The sequence below is a fragment of the Labrus bergylta genome, chromosome 19, assembly GCF_963930695.1.
Source record: "Labrus bergylta chromosome 19, fLabBer1.1, whole genome shotgun sequence".
NCBI classification, from domain to species: domain Eukaryota; kingdom Metazoa; phylum Chordata; class Actinopteri; order Labriformes; family Labridae; genus Labrus; species Labrus bergylta.
In genome coordinates this window covers 24,046,287-24,062,806 of record NC_089213.1, presented here as the reverse complement: position 1 = coordinate 24,062,806, position 16,520 = coordinate 24,046,287, and the positions used below count along the sequence as shown (strand labels likewise).

The following is a 16,520-nucleotide window of genomic DNA, read 5'->3' as shown; positions in this document are numbered from 1 at the left end:
AGTACAAAACCAGTAAAGGTATCATGATTGGCTTCACTGGATCCTCTTTATGTAAGTTCGTTTTTGTTTTTTTTAAATAGGTATAAGCAAAAGCCCTTATATCTAAACAACTGTTGTAATTGACATTTAATTTTTTTCCATCATATAATTAGACTACTTCGGGGCCTAAGACCCTGCCACCCTCTTCTCCCTGACCTTGAGAATTCACTCATTACCCCTTTCTCCTCTGACATCAAGCTTCAGCCTTAGACTTCAGCCCCGCAGCACGTGCCACATCATTTAAAAGCATCCGGTGCGGGGTGGAAAGGGTGGGGGGTGGGATGTCTGCGTGAGGAATAAAAGCCACAGGCATCGGTTAGGATTCAGCCTGGATATACACTGACAACAAAACTAGAAATAGATCTCTTTTTTTTTTAAATAATGATGTTTTCTTGCAGCCCCCTCCGTTTTGGTGTGTGCGTAATAATGTCAAGATTCGTTGTATTTAAAAAAAAAAAAATAGCCTAAAATCCAAAACACGCGTTTCCAAACGGTGAACCGGCAAAAAAAACAAAAAAAAAATTACTGGACATTTTTTTATTATTTTACAATATGCACCAGATGGCGTGTGACCTAAATAGTCCGCGGTTTGTAACCAGATGATGAAAACAGGAGGAAGCTATTTTCTTAAAATGGCAGAGATGGATCTGAAAACAGCCACATCGACGATGGAAGCATTGGTTCGGATCAGTGTGAGTAGCCTGGCAGCCATAGTTATTTGTCTGTGCTTGTGTGTCTGTTGATGGATGTAGCCTCAGTGAAATATGCCGAATATTTCCATGTGTAGAAATAAGGACTACAATCAGCAGCTATTTGAATATGTGCAGACACACTAACGGTCTCCATCAGCTCTGTCGCCTATAAAGGGGCCTCACATTTCCTCTGCAGCCATACTCAAGGGTGTAACATAGAAATGAAATGTATTGACTGTAACGAAATAAGATGCTTTTCCCCATGTATGCTGTCGAAAATAAATAGCCCAAGGTTCATTGGGGTTTTCTGGATGCTGCTGGAGGTGCTAAAATGGCTCGGTGCAAGAGCTCGTGCTCCTCTTCAGTTAGAAGAACACGCGCTCTTTCTTTAATAAGAAACGAGGGTGTTTCTAAAAAAAAAAAAAATGGTAAAATGAGTGTGTGAGCAGGCTGAAATGGCTCATTTCTTCTTTTTTGGGGGGCTCACTGGATGGTGGTTTCCATGGAGACGAGATGCAGGATTTGGGCTGCTGCAGAGTGAGGAAAAGAGGAGTGTGTGTGTGTGTGTGTGTGTGTGTGTGTGGATGCTGCTGCTGCTTGTAGCATCGCGGTCGTTGAAGGGTTAAATATATATTTGCGGAGAGGGTTACAGCAAGCCACGGCAGAACCCATACCAACCTCACACCTGCATTCTGGGATTAGCATCTTCCTGGTTAATCAGCCACCAGAACCCTCTCCCTTCCACGCACGACATATCTCACCGGCGCGAGGGGACTCATTGCAAATGCCTGAAACCCCTCCCCTCTTCTTTAGAGCCTCTTGATTCAGGAAATGTACACGTAGTCTGCTGCCATGGCGCCTAGATTCCAGGTGAAGGTAAGGATGCGCTGTCGCATCACCACGCCGGGCTCAGCATTATCAGTGCGCATCATCTATTACAGATGGAAACAACAGATCTACTATCCGTCGTTGTGAACATATGCCTATGCTGTTAGCCTGAGATTTCAATAGGCTAAATAATTGCTACAGGAGGAGAGAAAGGCAGGCCGGAGTTGACATTGGGGAATGACACAGAGAGGGGGGACTGAGGGAGAAAAGTAGGTTGTATTAATAATCCAATTATTCCATTTACCGTCTTATTCTGGTTCTAGATCATTTTTCTGGAAGCAGCCTCATTCTGTCTCTAACCAGCTATTTAACATTATGAGAGTGAGGCCTCTCAAAATCAAGTGAAACTGCGGTAATCTTCTGTATATGATCACCTGGTTCCACATGTAGAATCGGGGATGTAGATGCTGTTTGTGATGAAGTGCCCTGTTGCTGCACCCTCGTGCCATCACAGTGACAAAAAATCCCAAAAGCCCAGATGCAGCACAGTCTGTCAGTCTGCCTCACCCTGGTTTTGAAGTTGACTCTTACTGTCAGTGATGTGGACGTAGGCCTACTGGTTGAATAGATTCAGGTCAAGGATTGTGTGTCAAGGGCATCCATAAGAGCGAAAGAAATCATGGCCAATCTGACCAGCCAATCTGAAAAATGTGCTGCACTCACTGTCACTGTGGGTGAAAGGAGAGGGAAACATGTTCCATTGAGCATGTCATAATTCATGAAGCAGGGCAGACTGATTGTAGCTGTGAAGTCACAGGTATCTGCAACAGCCGGTGTGTCCTTTACTGTCAAATCCACGTCCTTGAGCCGGACTGTGACACGCTATATCTGCTCCAGAGGTGCAGCTTTACATCTCCACCCACATCTCCATGCAGCCTGATGGTAGCACAGAGGTTTACTCGTGTCCTCATTTAAACAGTAAGAAACAAATCTTTGTGTGAGTGTGAAACTTTTGATAACACTTTAACTGTCATTTGTGCCTTTAAGTCCATAAATCCTGGAGCATCTGAAGGTGTGACAAACTGGTTAAGAGCTCATGTTCACATGTGGGGCTGCACCATGTGAGGCACTCTGTGCACTGGTTGAATAATTCATGCTTGGTCTTTATCCATATTTAACAAGAATGATGGCCTATGTCTCATGTCCGGCACAGCTGCTCCCATTAACCTCATCTCTCTTAATGCCTGAAGCCCTAATGCTCCAAATGTGGTTTTTAATGTGTCCATAATGTGTCAAAAACTGTCCAGTTAGAGAAAAAGTCTGTCTGGGATGCCTGGTCACATTCATAAACTTATTGAAGTTAATAGTTTGATTCAAAGCAAAATGTTGCAAAGTTAAGACTGTGAGCGAAAATGTTGTTTAAAAAAATGACACTTGTGAATCTTCTTTCCCTTTATTAGATAATGAAGTTTCTTTGAGTTCTTAAAGGTGCACTATGGAGTTTTGGTAGAGAAATTTGAAAGTTGGAGACGTGTACAGATTATGTGGTATATGTTCATAACTCTATACACAAATTGATAAGATAAAATGACACGCAAAGTTATGGTGGTGGGCCCGCTATAGTGAAAAGGTACCTGGTAGCTTTTTAGCTCCAAACAGTGTCCAGGGACCCAGTTTTTCCTTTTTAAAAAAGTTTGTGTATTCAGTTCAGAAAACAGAATAGAATTGTTTCACTGCTTCCAACTTTCAAATTTCACCATCAAATCTCCAAAGTGCACCTTTAAGTTTCTGTACATATTAGTATTTGTTCCCACCTTTGATTCCACCAAAAAATGCTTTGTCTGGTATCAGCATGTATTCTTGTCAACACACTGATCAGATACAACAATTTATCAGGTTATTCAAACAAATAATAACTGGAGGTTCAGGTAAATAATAATGTTATAATAACAGTGTGTCATGTTAGTCAAAGATAGCAACATGTGAGCGATAAGTGTTTCTCAATCAATGTGTTCATTTTTGAGTCACACTTCTATCAGAGGGCGGCTTCTTATTGGCTAATAGTCAAGTTTAGGGATCGGAATTTATTTTGGGAAAGGAAATAATGTATCGCTGCATCACTCAAACTTTCATACAAGGGTACAGAAAAGTCCTGTTTTGGTATCAATACACAATACACGAAACCTCCCTCTTTGCTGATTCTGACCTCTCACCTCTTTGTCCTTGTCAGTCCAACATGAAGAGCCTGGAGCGTGAGCTGCACTGTTCTGTGTGTAAGGACATCGTCAAACAGCCTGTGGTCCTGCCATGCCAGCACAGCGTTTGCCTCATGTGTGCCTCCGAGGTCTTAGTGGCCAACGGCTACCCTCCTCCAGACCTCCCCCCTGAACCAAACTCCCCGGCCTCCACCCCCAACATGCGCTCACCCCGTCAGGCCCGCAGGCCTACACCCAAACATGAGCAGAGACCTATCGACCGCGTGCTGCGGGCAGGTATGAGATATGCCTTGATCAATATTTGATCTGTGTCGGGGTAGAGAAGGGGGTCTTCCATTTCTTGTGAGGACTTGTCATCCTTTCATAAGATCATGGAGCCATCTAGATCTGAATTTTTTGTCATTTGGGGGAAAAGATCCTCTCCTGTTAATTTCTCTCTCCCTCCATTGACACACTATCCTTACATTTAAGTTAATGACATTGTCTGACTGTTCATCATTATAGTAAATAGTTTCAACTGATAACGTATCTACACTCCTGCACTTTAACATATATATCTTTGATTGCACAGCCACGAATATGCACAGCTCTGGAGAACCCTCTATATATTATATATATATATTACACATTTACCAGTGTCATCACTGTTTTTGCAAACGTACATCTCTTACCTCCAGCAAGTATTTTTACATTCAGGTGACAAGCCTGAATAAATGTTGTATTTAATTTTTCATTTTCTTCTCAACCAGTAGGAATGGTTAAGTTAAATCCTTGATGTATAAATCTCTTCTTATTTTTTATATTCTAGGTGCTTATTTATGTATCTATCTTATAATGTTTTATTTGCTCTGATAACCTGCTGCTGTAACACCACAATTTCCCAGTTTGGGCTCAATAAAGTAATTCTATTCTATTCACCTCTGGCTTCTCTTCATGGTTTAAGGTCCCCACCCACCTTCCCCATCCATGCCCCGGTCTCCTGGATATGGGTCGTATCCAGGACGACGCCGCAAGGAGGGCCCACCCCTGGTGATGCTGTTCCCCTGTGTCCCCTGCGGCAGAGATGTGGAGCTGGGAGAGAAGGGCCTCACAGACTGTCTGCGCAACCTCACCTTAGAGCGGATAGTAGAGAGGTAGGCACAACACACTCACACATGCACAAATGCACAAACGCTTCAACAAATAAAAAAATAAAACGTGCAAAGGTAGGTGCAAATGAAATGACAGTCATTGATACTGCCCCCAAGTGCTTGGATGGCCTGAAAAACAGAAGGTGTGGGAACACGTCCAGTTCTGCCTGTAATTATTCAGCAGCAGCTGAGCTGTGGAAGAATCCTGCAGAGCGTGCACTGCAACTGTAGCTGTCAGGGCTGACTGTGTGCCTCCTTTGTGTAGCAGTTTGTGGGTCACTATCACCAATTCAACCAGTCTCACTCTCTTAAAGTGATCTTAGTCAGAATATCTCTCTTGGTTATTTAATCAGAACAGAACATGCCATACTAACAGCTGTAGGCTTAATCAGTCTTTCTGCTCCCCCCCCCCCCCCCCCCCCCCCACCCGCTCCAGGTACAGACACACAGTGAGTCTGGGAAGTGTGGCGGTCATGTGTCAGTTCTGTAAGCCTCCTCAGGCTCTGGAGGCCACTAAAGGCTGCGCCGACTGCAGGTCCAATTTCTGCAACGAGTGTTTCAAGCTGTATCATCCATGGGGGACGCCACGGGCACAACATGAACACATCCTGCCCACACTCAACTTCAGACCAAAGGTGAGACAGTAGGACACTCATTAGTATTCTATACATTTAAAAAAAACATGTCTTACTTCAATTTTAAACCTCTTAAGAAATGTAATTAATGAATTGAGACCAATTATTTGAAGCAACACTTTTCATCCTGTGGTACAACAGAATAAGGTAACTTTTTATGGATGTCTCGTCTTAACTAACAGCTTAAAAAAAATGTTTTATGAACCCAAATCTAATGCTTTATAGATCAATAAAATCAGATGATAATATAATTGATCAGGTTGCTGAATAATGCAACTACTATGTTATATTGGTTTAAAAGACTGGAATATTTTTTCCCTTTTCACTTCATAATTTGTTTCAATTTGATACAAAAATTTGATATTTTCATGAATACGTTTTTTGACTAACTTACACTTCAATGTAATATAAATCAAGTATATCCTCTGAAAATAACTCTGTGAGTCATGACTGTCTACAATGGGTGTAACACCCGAGTCCCACTGTCTGTGATGCTTTCAGAGTTTTCAGAGTCCTATCTTCAGTTTGTTTACATCGCCAGGACGGCCGGCTGACTCCTCCCCTCGTGTATAAAAGTTGTTTAATTGAGGGACTAGAGAAAAGAAGAATAACATACTGTACTCACTGCTTAACTGTGTTTCTAGATCACCAGCTATAAGATACCAGCATAATAAAGATCACTAGCATTAGCATGCTAACACAACAATGCAGTGCAAGTTGTTTTGGTTTCATGCTGGTGCTCAAGGGCGACATCTGCTGGATTAAAAAATCACATATAAAGACTTTAAGATCTATTTTCTGTTTGTTTTCAGGTTCTGACTTGTCCAGAGCACGACCAAGAGAAACTACAGTTCTACTGTCGCTCGTGTCAGCGGCTGCTCTGCCCGCTCTGCAAACTGCGCCGTGTCCACACGGGACACAAAGTCCTCCCTGTGGCCCAGGCATACCAGGCCCTGAAGGTGCCCCTCTGATTCTGACATGGCCCTTTACTTGGACAAAAATGTCCGGGAAAAAAGTTGTCTTCTGCATAGATTTGAAGATGATATCCTGGTTTATGCTCACCATTCAAATGTCATATATCACTGTTATATTGAGTGCACAGTGATGACACAAGCTGATCCATCAGTTAAGGTTCAGTTAGTGACTGACTGTTGTTTTAAATGTCTTGATGAGATGCTGTGACATTAAAAAAGTGTGTTATTTAAATATATATAATTTTCAATTGTATTCTAATATATCAGAGACGAGCAATGAAGAGGAGTGTTTAAGAAGCTGTGTGTAACAATTAATCTGTCTGGTTGTGTTAGTCCATGTTTAAATGTGTGTTTGCTTTGTGTTTGACAGGAGAAGATTACTAAAGAGATGAACTACATTCTGTCCAACCAGGACACAGTTCTGGGTCAGATTACCCAGCTGGAGAGTTCCATCACACAGACTGAGGTGATTAATACTTTCACGCTGACAAAATGTTGCTCACTGTGGAATGAAGTGGATCTCAATAGCAGAAGAACTGCTTCTCTTGTGTTGTTTACCCTTTAAAAAAAAAAGTCCGCTTCTGTTTGCTCAAATGTGGAAAAGATGAATGGAAACACCTCCTTAGATCTGACAAACACCACCACCAATTAAATCCCTATTTACCCAGTAAAATGTAGTTGTAACTTAATCTTTATTATGATAGTATCAGTCACTGTCAGTAGACTGTGGTTCCTCCCTTCAACAGGAATAGGAACAGCTAGTTAAGGATTTATAACACAGTTTAACAGAGCTGCAGTCATAGCCAATTATATTTAATTACACACAGCATTTTTTATCATGTTTAGTAAATCATGTATGAGCCATTTTAATGGTTTAAAACTCAAATTTAATGAATAGCTTATATTAAGATAGAGATAATTATATAATAACTGTGATGCTATGTTATTTTATTAAGCTCCATCTTTAATGCCCAGGTTCTGGATGCTTCACACTACAAGTTACAGCCTCATTTTTTGCAATAATAAAAACACTAATCTCAGATTTACTAAAAACCTTGTCACAGTGTTATAAATCATTTATTAACCGTTAACTGTTCCACAAAGAACAGAGTCATATTTATTACATTTTGAAAGATCTTGTTAAACATCTTTAATGTTTAACATCTTTAATGTTTAACTGCATATAAATATTAAAAACAGTTTAGATATATAAACATTAAAAACGGTTTAGAAGTAGGTGAGAAGGTGTAACCTTCCAGACACATACTGTTTTGTATTACAGATGACTGCGGAGTAAAAACTGATTTAACTAAGTTCAAGGTAAATCCAAAAAAACACTCACCATCAGTAACTTATATGGACGATGAATCCTCAACCAAAAAATGTATCGGAAGTATTTCAGGACAGCACGCCAAAATCTTAAACTTCCTGTCTCCACTGCAGACATTTCAGGCAAGGCTCGTCTTCAGTGGTTACAGGCAAATAAACTTAGACTCAGAATCTAAGTTAAAGGTCCAATATGTCAGATATTTACTGAGTGAAATGATAAAGGTATCTTACTATATGATCAGACATTAAGGAAACATGTTGAAGTGCTGGCTTCTCTGACAACAATGCAGCAGCCAGTATGTCCTCCTTCTAACTTTAGATTCTGCTCCTGAATGCTCTGGATTTGTTTGGACCACAGAAGGTAGGCGCTTTTAAGGCGACCCAACACGGCCGTTTTGGTCGACCCTCAGTTTGTCAGATATGAGAGCAGTTATCAGGTCAACAGGTGTTGCAGTGATGGAAGCGGTCAAGAGAAGTGGTTCAGATAGAAGTGATTGTACCCGACCTAAAAAGCCTCTGCATGTTTCTAATAAGCTCCACGAGCAGAAACGTGCTCAAACTAGGATCAATATTGGAGATGCTTTTGAAAAATGGAGAGAGGTTAGAACACAGAAAGGTTTACAGACCGATGCAGAGCTGGATAAACGCTGAAGATACAGTGTCCACCACATGGTGACCTGAGTGAGCATGGACTCTAGGGAGGATGGGGGAGACAGCACCCTTCAATGTTTTGAATTTGGACTGCAGTATCTGTTTTAAACTCTAAGTTTTAATAAAATTAAATAAAAAATCTAACAGACACGTTATTTATTAACGGTGTTCATTAGAATCTTGTTTGGAGTCTAGTTTTGTTTTTCATAATTTTTTGTCTTTTTACATTGTGTTAAAACCGTCTATGTGAATTTAAGGTGCTGTCAGCTAAAACAGCTGGTTGATCTGAAATACTAACATCTGTCTGCTTCGTCCCCCACCAGGTAAACAGTGTATCAGCCAGAGAGCAGCTGGCTCAGAGCATCAGGGATCTGACGGCTGCGTTGGCCGAGCGCCACGCTTCGCTTACCCAGGCTCTGGAGGCAGCACGGCAGAAACGAGGCGAGGCGTTAGCTGCTCAAGTGGCAGAACGGCGGGGCCTGATGGAACACGCGGGGCTCATGGCGTTTACCCAGGAGCTTCTGAAGGAAACAGACCAGCCCTGTTTTGTACAGGCTGCTCGACAGACTCATAACAGGTTTCACATTTGTTTTTTGTCTCTGGCATCGCTCTTTGTCTTGATGGAACAGACTTTGCTTTAGTCTATTATGGGACGAGAGATTGTTCTCACACTTCACATTTCTACAGAAACAAAATAAAAATAAAAAAGTCATCTGTCTCTTTATGCCTTGATGGAACAAGTGAAAAGTCACTAAAAGATCAAGATCATCTAAAAAGTGAAAACTTGATTTGCTCTTAGCAGGTGAATCTGACTGAAAGATGCTATTTCTAAATAATCGTCCCTTTAATGTTTACTGTGTTGTCCCCCCCAAATCTCTCCCCACATTTCCTATCTTCAGCTGTCCTGTCCAATAAAGGCAAAAAGCAAAATAATAATAAAAAGTTGACTTCCTAGCTACATCTGAGCCACGGCTGCCCCCAAAAGGCTACTCCCCTCCCCACTCCCCCTTTAAAAACACATCAGTGAGCCTCGAGCTTAAACTTGGCAACATATTCCTTCATTAAGAGAAATATGGGCAAGGCAGTTTGTTAAGAGTCAGCGTGCAGTGCATCGTCCTGCTCCTATATTCACACTAGTGCGAGAATTGTGAACTAATTAATAGCTGGAAATAGTTCACCAGGAATGTAAAAACTGCAGTAAGAAAAGTACAGCATGACAGCAGCCTTATCTAATTGCTCTCTCTCCATCAATCTCTCTCAGTGGGAGTATAAAGAAAACATTGGTCCTCCCTCACTCCTCTAACAGTGCTCTCTCTGTTTTCCTCTGCACCAGGTTGAGCAAGGGGATTGAGAATCTGCAGCATTTCACTCTGGCTGCTGATCCATCCTTCAGACACTTCCAGCTGGACGTCTCCAAAGAACTCAAACTCCTGACAGATTTGAACTTCATCCAGGGTGAGAGAGGAAAATGGTGGGATGGGTGGTGGTGGGTAAGAAAACATGATAAAAAAAACAAGAAGAAGTAAAGGGACAAGAAGATATGAGCTTTTTGATGACTGTCTAATCTCCGTTATACAATATGCTGTAATTTAAGTAGACAATAACCAACATGACAGCTGTTACCATCTTGTGTTTTTAGGGCAACACCTAGCAATATCTGAACAACAGGACAGATTCATCTCTGCCTCTATCCAGTTAAACAGGCTGTTAACACAGCAACTTGTCAGTCACAGGCAGCCATGACCTTAGCAGAACCTGCTTTATTATCAATTTTACTCTAAATGGAGCCTTCATTTTCAATATTACTGCCTGATGTGCTGATCAAAATCCACTGATTGACAAAACTGAAATAATTTTAAGTGTAACTAAGTGTTTACTTAGTTAGTGACCCCACTAAGACGTAGGGTCACTTTCTCCACCATTTCTATGTGATCAGGCTCTCTGACTGACTGATGCAGTCGCCCCCTGCTGGCCAATAGTTAGAATACAAAAGATTACAATTCAGGTTTATTGCATTGCTGCATTGGTCTCACTCTTGACGCTCTTGTAGCTATATTAACCTATTTTAAAGAATGTTTATATGATAAAAAGAAGTAAAGCTACAATGAACTCCTCAGTACAATTGGCAGTACAATTATTTTTAACTTCTAGCGTTGCCTAATACTTATAAACCAATCACAGCTCCCCAGGCTCCAGTGATCGATACCCAGCGTACCCTGGCCTACGACCAGCTCTTCCTGTGCTGGCGACTGCCCCCAGAGTCCGCCCCTGCCTGGCACTTCTCTGTCGAGTACCGCCGTCGCGGTGTGGTACCAGGAGGTGCGTCTAGAGGCGGCATTAGAGGAGGATTGTCGGCCGCCCGCTGGGGCTGGCAGCGCATGGATGAAGTGACTGGGAGCAGCGCTGTGATTGACAGGCTGGAGATGGACAGCGTGTATGTGCTGCGGGTGAGAGGCTGCAACAAGGCGGGCTACGGGGAGTATAGTGAGGAGGTGTACCTGCACACCCCACCTGCACCAGGTGAGACACAAGGGGTGGTAAATAATCCTTTAATAAACCTTTACTTTGTCTCAGGGATAATCCCCAATTGTTGGGTTACGCTCACAACTCAGTTAAATCTTTTATAAATCTTATTCACACATCTTTCAATTTCCTTTATTTTAGACTCAATAAAGGAGGTTGCCCTCGTTGTACAGAAAAATGTACGGATAAAAGAAACCAAAAAGGCATACTGAGGGGAGCTGGTTCAGAATCAATGTGTCTATTTGTCTAAGATGAATGTGTCAGTCACGTAACAGTGTGTTGTAAATAATTTCGTCATTTATTTTTGTTAAATCTGAATATTTCCTTTGTTAAGTAATGTAATGTAAATGATTCACCAAGCCAAATACCCAAATATTCATACACTGTGATGACTATTCAGTGTGGATGAATAATCTAAATACTACCAAGGCCCAGAACTGATCCTTGCGGAACACATTTTGTTTATGTCAAAAACTCTGAGTTGATATTTACAGCCTTGACACATGTATCAGACAAGTAATACTGGAAACATTTTCATGCAAAAGGAGTTAAACCCAATATTACAGAGAGCCCAATGAGAAGAGCATGATCAGCTATATGAAAAGGTTTTGATTAAAAACAGAAGTACAATTCTTCTTCTTGTCCACGTTTAACATGAGATGTGTCAAAATGTATCCATAAAAAAATTATTTGAATAAGGTGTGTTGGTTTCAATTCATACAATGAAATGCTTTTATTCATGTGATGGACATCAAACAATGGTAATTGAACTAGTTTTGTCATTTTGTAAACTATACCTAGACCTATTATATTCCAAGATCTCCGTTATCACCGTGGTTACAGTCAGAACAGATGACAAAACTATGAAAATCAGACTCTACATGCAGGAAAGTCATACAAACATTTTCTGTGCTGCAAAAGAAAATCTTAAAGGTTTGTCCTCGAGCTACAAAAAGAAATGTCTTCTGGTATTGTTCTACTTTGGTTAATGATTAATAGCCACTACTATCAGTGTTATGCGTATGACAGCTACTTAATAATACAGCAGGCTGCTGACCATTCATCTCCTCACACCTTCTATTTTCTTTATTAGACACAATTCAAGCATTAGGATGGTTGCCATTGTAAGCACTTAATAATTCATTCTTTGTTCCTTTTTTTCCCATACCCATCTTCTTTTTCTAAATTATTTCATCTCTTCTTCCACTTTTAACACACATTCACATTCGTCCCCTTTAATTCTGCATCTATCTCTCATCTTTTATTCCCATTTCACAGCTTTGTACTTGTCATCCTCTTCTGCGCTACTTCAACGCTGCCAACCTCCATGCCTCCTGCAGAACGTAAGACGTGCATTCATAAGTCTTGATCACCTCTCTGTGCCTCCATAGTACATACTAATCTCTTTTTCTTTTGTGGTCATCCCCATGCATCTGCTGTTCTTTCCACCTCACATCTAGACACCCATGACTCCTCTGCCTCCCACTCTTTAATGAGATCTGTCCGAGTGATGATGAGGTTTGCATTTGTTAAGACGTGAGGCTTAACAACATGGATCGGACTCTGATCCAGGGCTTTAAATGTTCCAGTTCAGTGATTGGTGGATTCCTTGTGTCCATGTAGGCTTTTTTTTTCCTGCTCTTACGTACTGTACTGTACTGTTCTCCCTGTAAAATGAACTTCCTTTGGAAAAAAAAATCTGCATTCCCCACAGACAGAGCTTCTTTGTGATACCTTCTGTATTTTTATCCCTGAGTCATCAGTTTATGGATCGGTGTCCCTTACTTTATGCCAGTGCTGGTGGGAGGAAGTGCATGCCAGCTCTCTGTTCTCCCTAGTCTCTCCTCTCTATTTGTATTCTCCTCGTTTCTCTCGTCCCCGATGCTTTCTGACTGTAAAACTGCTGCCTCCCAAACTTCTCCTTTTCGCTTCTGAAAACCCTAATATATATCTTCTTTGAATGCGCCCCGTCTCTTTGTCTCCCCTCACATCTGCTTCTTCTCCTTCCCCCTTTCTCTGCTGTTCTCTTCTCTTCTCCTCACAGTGTTAAACTTCTACTTGGACTCTCGCTGGGGTCTCCACGCAGACCGGCTGGTGGTCAGTAAAGAGCAGCGCTGTGCTCGTAGCGTGCCCGGTCTCTCTTTGCTGCAGGCCGCCGACCACGCCCTCACTTCCTGTCACCTGACCTCAGACCTCCTTGTAGGGGATGTGGCTATTACACAAGGAAGGCACTACTGGGCATGCTCGGTGGAGCCAGGCTCTTACCTTGTGAAGGTGAGAACATTCTTGTTATATTTCTTATGTGCTGACTAATACATTCTGTCAGTGCCTGCAGTATGATGTCCAGTTGTAACATTAAAAAAAAAGGTACAAGGGTGTGATCTTTCCAGAATTGTACAGTCGATATCTATCGATCTATTTTATTGGACTTGGTAGGTTTGGTTTTGACTTGGTCTTTAGACTAAATTATTACAGATGTAAGACTTCTGTCCTAATTATTTATTATTCCTTGGGTTATATACAAAAACAGACGGGAGCATCCCATATACTAATTCTCATGTCTTTGCTTCACTCAAAATAAGTAAACAGGAAAACATGTAAACAACTAGGCTTTTTAAAGATTTATTTTTGGGCTTTTTGTGCCTTTATTGGAGAGATAGGACAGTGGCTAAAGATAGAAACCAGGGAGAGAGAGAGTAGGGAAAGGAGCCACAAGTTGGATTTGAACCTGGGGCGCCCGTGTTGAGGACTATAGCCTCCATATATGGGACGCGCTCACTAACCACTGCGCCACCAGCACCCTGTGAACAACTAGGCTACATGCATGTAAAGATTTTCTATATGAGGAATGTCTAATTTATTACAAATGATGTGTTTTTTGGTGTTTTAAAGGTTGGAGTTGGTTTGGAATCTAAACTGCAGGAGTGGTTTCACCTACCACAAGACATGGCGAGTCCACGGTGAGTAACTGAACAACTGGTGGAAAAATAAAATAAATAGCAGTGTGTTAGTAGAGGAAAGTCACAAGGAAGTCATGTACATTATTGAGAGTTTGCCTTTCTGTACTCTGCAAACTTACATACTTTTTGTTTAAACCCTATTTCTACACTTAATTTGAATGGAAATGTACTTTCTTTAAATATATACATTTGATTTGCTCTGGTTTTTTGCATTTTGATTTTACATTTATTTTAAAGGGTGCACGGGTGGTTGGATATATTTTCGTGTTAAGTAGTGTTAAGTTGGAGTTCATGGTCACAAATCAGGTGTCTATAATATTTGCACTGCCTGTTATTTAATGTCTGTTTTTATAATTATCTTCTTTTTAAACATTGCTGTACATATATAAACAACACAACTTCAGAAGGTCAACACTTTTTTTTTAAATTATTTTTTATATTCAGGTTTAATTACAGATTTTTTGTTTTTGTTTATAGGTTCTTGTTTAAATTACAGATATATTTTTATCCCTGCACGGGTTTTGTACATTTCTTGTATAAGTCTATTTTTAATTGCACAGTTTAAGTTTGATTCATCTAGGGGTGTTCTTCAGGTTAATATATATATGTATGGGGGGGGGGGGTCCAGCTTTGTGGTTAATTTGTAGCAAATGTTTCATGTCATGTACGTCTTTGTAACCTGCTACTGGATGCTTTGAATTTCCCTCTGGATCAATTAAGTATCTCTCTATCTATCTATCTATCTATCTATCTATCTATAAGTTGTCAGATCTCACACTTTCATTTCACAATGTGGCTTTACTTGACTGAAGGTTCAGAATTAATCCATTAAAATAAGGAAAGCTAAGTAAGGAGATGACTCATCTATAACTGTGTTCATGCTCTTTTTTTTTTCAAACTGTCCTCTCTCCCTAGCTATGATCCAGACAGCGGCCATGACAGTGGAGCAGAAGATGCTCTGGACTCTGCTCCACCTTTCTGCTTCCTCACTATGGGGATGGGGAAGATCTACCTGCCCCAGCACAGCTACCACCACAACAACAATAACCACGGCAACGGTGTCAGAGACCCCATCAGCAACGGCCCCTCCTCGCCTACAGGCGTCACCTACCCGCTGCCGCCCAGGCTAGGCGTGTGCCTTGACTTTGAGAAGGGTCGGGTCACTTTTTACGACGCCCACTCTCTGCGACCTTTGTGGGAAGGTCACGTGGATTGCTCCGGCCCCGTGTGTCCCGCTTTCTGTTTTATCGGTGGAGGGGCGCTACAGCTACAGGAGCTGGTAGCCAATCGCAACGCAGATCAGACCCCGGTAAGGAGGGTAACCATCCAACCACGGGCCTCTAATTTGAATAACAACTGATCGGAGTTCATATGGTAATTTGGAATGTAATTGGTAATTGTGATGTATTTACTCAGCTAGAGCGAAAGTTAGATATCTCAGCGATTTTCTTTGTACAAGAAAATGTTTCTATAGCAACAAATATGCAATGTAATTAAGTTTTTTTATATTTTTGTTATATGCAGTTTGGCCAGAATCTATTGCTTTGTGCCTGGTATATCCAGCACTTTATATGTAATTATATCTTTGACGCTTGCACTTGTAGCCAGGCTAAATCGCTTACATTTATAAAGCTAATGTAGATTCAGCACCAGACAATGTTGTCTTTCATGTAGAAGCTTTCTGTCGTTTCATGTCCTTAATGTTAAAGCTTTACATCTCTTAAGTTTTAAAAAATATGAACATTATGTGAGAAAAAAAAAAAAGAAGAGGCCTCCACTATTTAAATCTTTCTATATGAGAACACAGATTCCTTTGCTGTTGGTGAACACTTTTCTGTGATTAACGCGTTACGATCTCGACCAAAGTTATTGTTTTTCTGGGATGTAAATGCGGTAAATTAGAGGTAGAGAGGAACATTGAGGCAATACTGTAATTACAGGCTCCAATTATACCTCTGCTGCACAGCTAATCACTAGTTTCAGCAGCTCTGTTTGTGCTACTTTGTATTTCAAATACAAGAGCCTGCTGGCTGTGTGTGTGGGTTTGAGTGTGTGTGTGTGTTTACTTTCCTCCGTGCATGAGTACGTGTGTGGTTTGACTGATAACAGCATTGACTCGTTGGCTGTCAGTAAAAGGTTGTTTCCTCTCGCAAACAGTAGTTTTTTTTGTTTTTTTTAACCTCGCTTGATTGTAAGTTAATGAGCAACGCTTGTAATGAAACGATTAACAGAGTAGATTCATGTAAACTTCACCTGCTGGCAGAATGTTTGCAAAAGAAAACTGGATTTAGGAAATGAGCTGAATAAATGCAAATTGTTTAAATTACAATAAACACCTTCTGTTTCATTTTGTCCTCGTTTCTGTTTGAATTGTGCTTCTGCTCTGCTCACTCAGAGCAACATTCAATACTGCTATTTCATCAGTAGGGGGCAGCAGTACATAGCAGAGCACCTCCTGGCTCTTCTTCACACTGCAGTTTTTGTAATGGTTAGAATTCTTCTGTGGTGAATAGTTGGACCCATTTTCCACACAAATTGTTCTC

The 16,520-nt window shown here is 41.1% G+C and overlaps 1 protein-coding gene across 3 annotated transcripts; it reads left to right on the top strand.

The window, feature by feature from the left end:
* Positions 1 to 316: 316 nt before the first annotated feature.
* trim46b (tripartite motif containing 46b) lies at positions 317 to 16,324 on the top strand. 3 transcript variants are annotated; one of them, XM_020640254.3, is made up of 12 exons: positions 317 to 731; positions 3,790 to 4,051; positions 4,719 to 4,908; positions 5,342 to 5,540; positions 6,353 to 6,499; positions 6,885 to 6,980; positions 8,818 to 9,071; positions 9,828 to 9,949; positions 10,676 to 11,014; positions 13,062 to 13,291; positions 13,910 to 13,977; positions 14,893 to 16,324. In XM_020640254.3, exons 1-12 carry the CDS (start codon positions 639 to 641, stop codon positions 15,335 to 15,337), a joined length of 2,445 nt encoding a protein of 814 aa, XP_020495910.1. In that variant the 5' UTR covers positions 317 to 638; the 3' UTR covers positions 15,338 to 16,324. The 3 variants fall into 3 exon arrangements, with proteins under 3 accessions (XP_020495910.1, XP_020495911.1, XP_065804371.1); XM_020640255.2 differs by lacking the exon at positions 317 to 731 and adding an exon at positions 1,353 to 1,607; XM_065948299.1 differs by lacking the exon at positions 317 to 731 and adding an exon at positions 2,519 to 2,537.
* Positions 16,325 to 16,520: the final 196 nt, after the last annotated feature.

What these genes read in the sequence shown, in the direction of transcription:
- trim46b (XM_020640254.3), top strand. Translation starts at nt 639, where the DNA reads ATGATGAAAACAGGAGGAAGCTATTTTCTTAAAATGGCAGAGATGGAT. An exon ending in CGACCGCGTGCTGCGGGCAG is followed by an intron (nt 4,052 to 4,718) that starts GTATGAGATATG and finishes TCATGGTTTAAG; the next exon opens with GTCCCCACCCACCTTCCCCA. An exon ending in CAGGCTCTTACCTTGTGAAG is followed by an intron (nt 13,292 to 13,909) that starts GTGAGAACATTC and finishes GGTGTTTTAAAG; the next exon opens with GTTGGAGTTGGTTTGGAATC.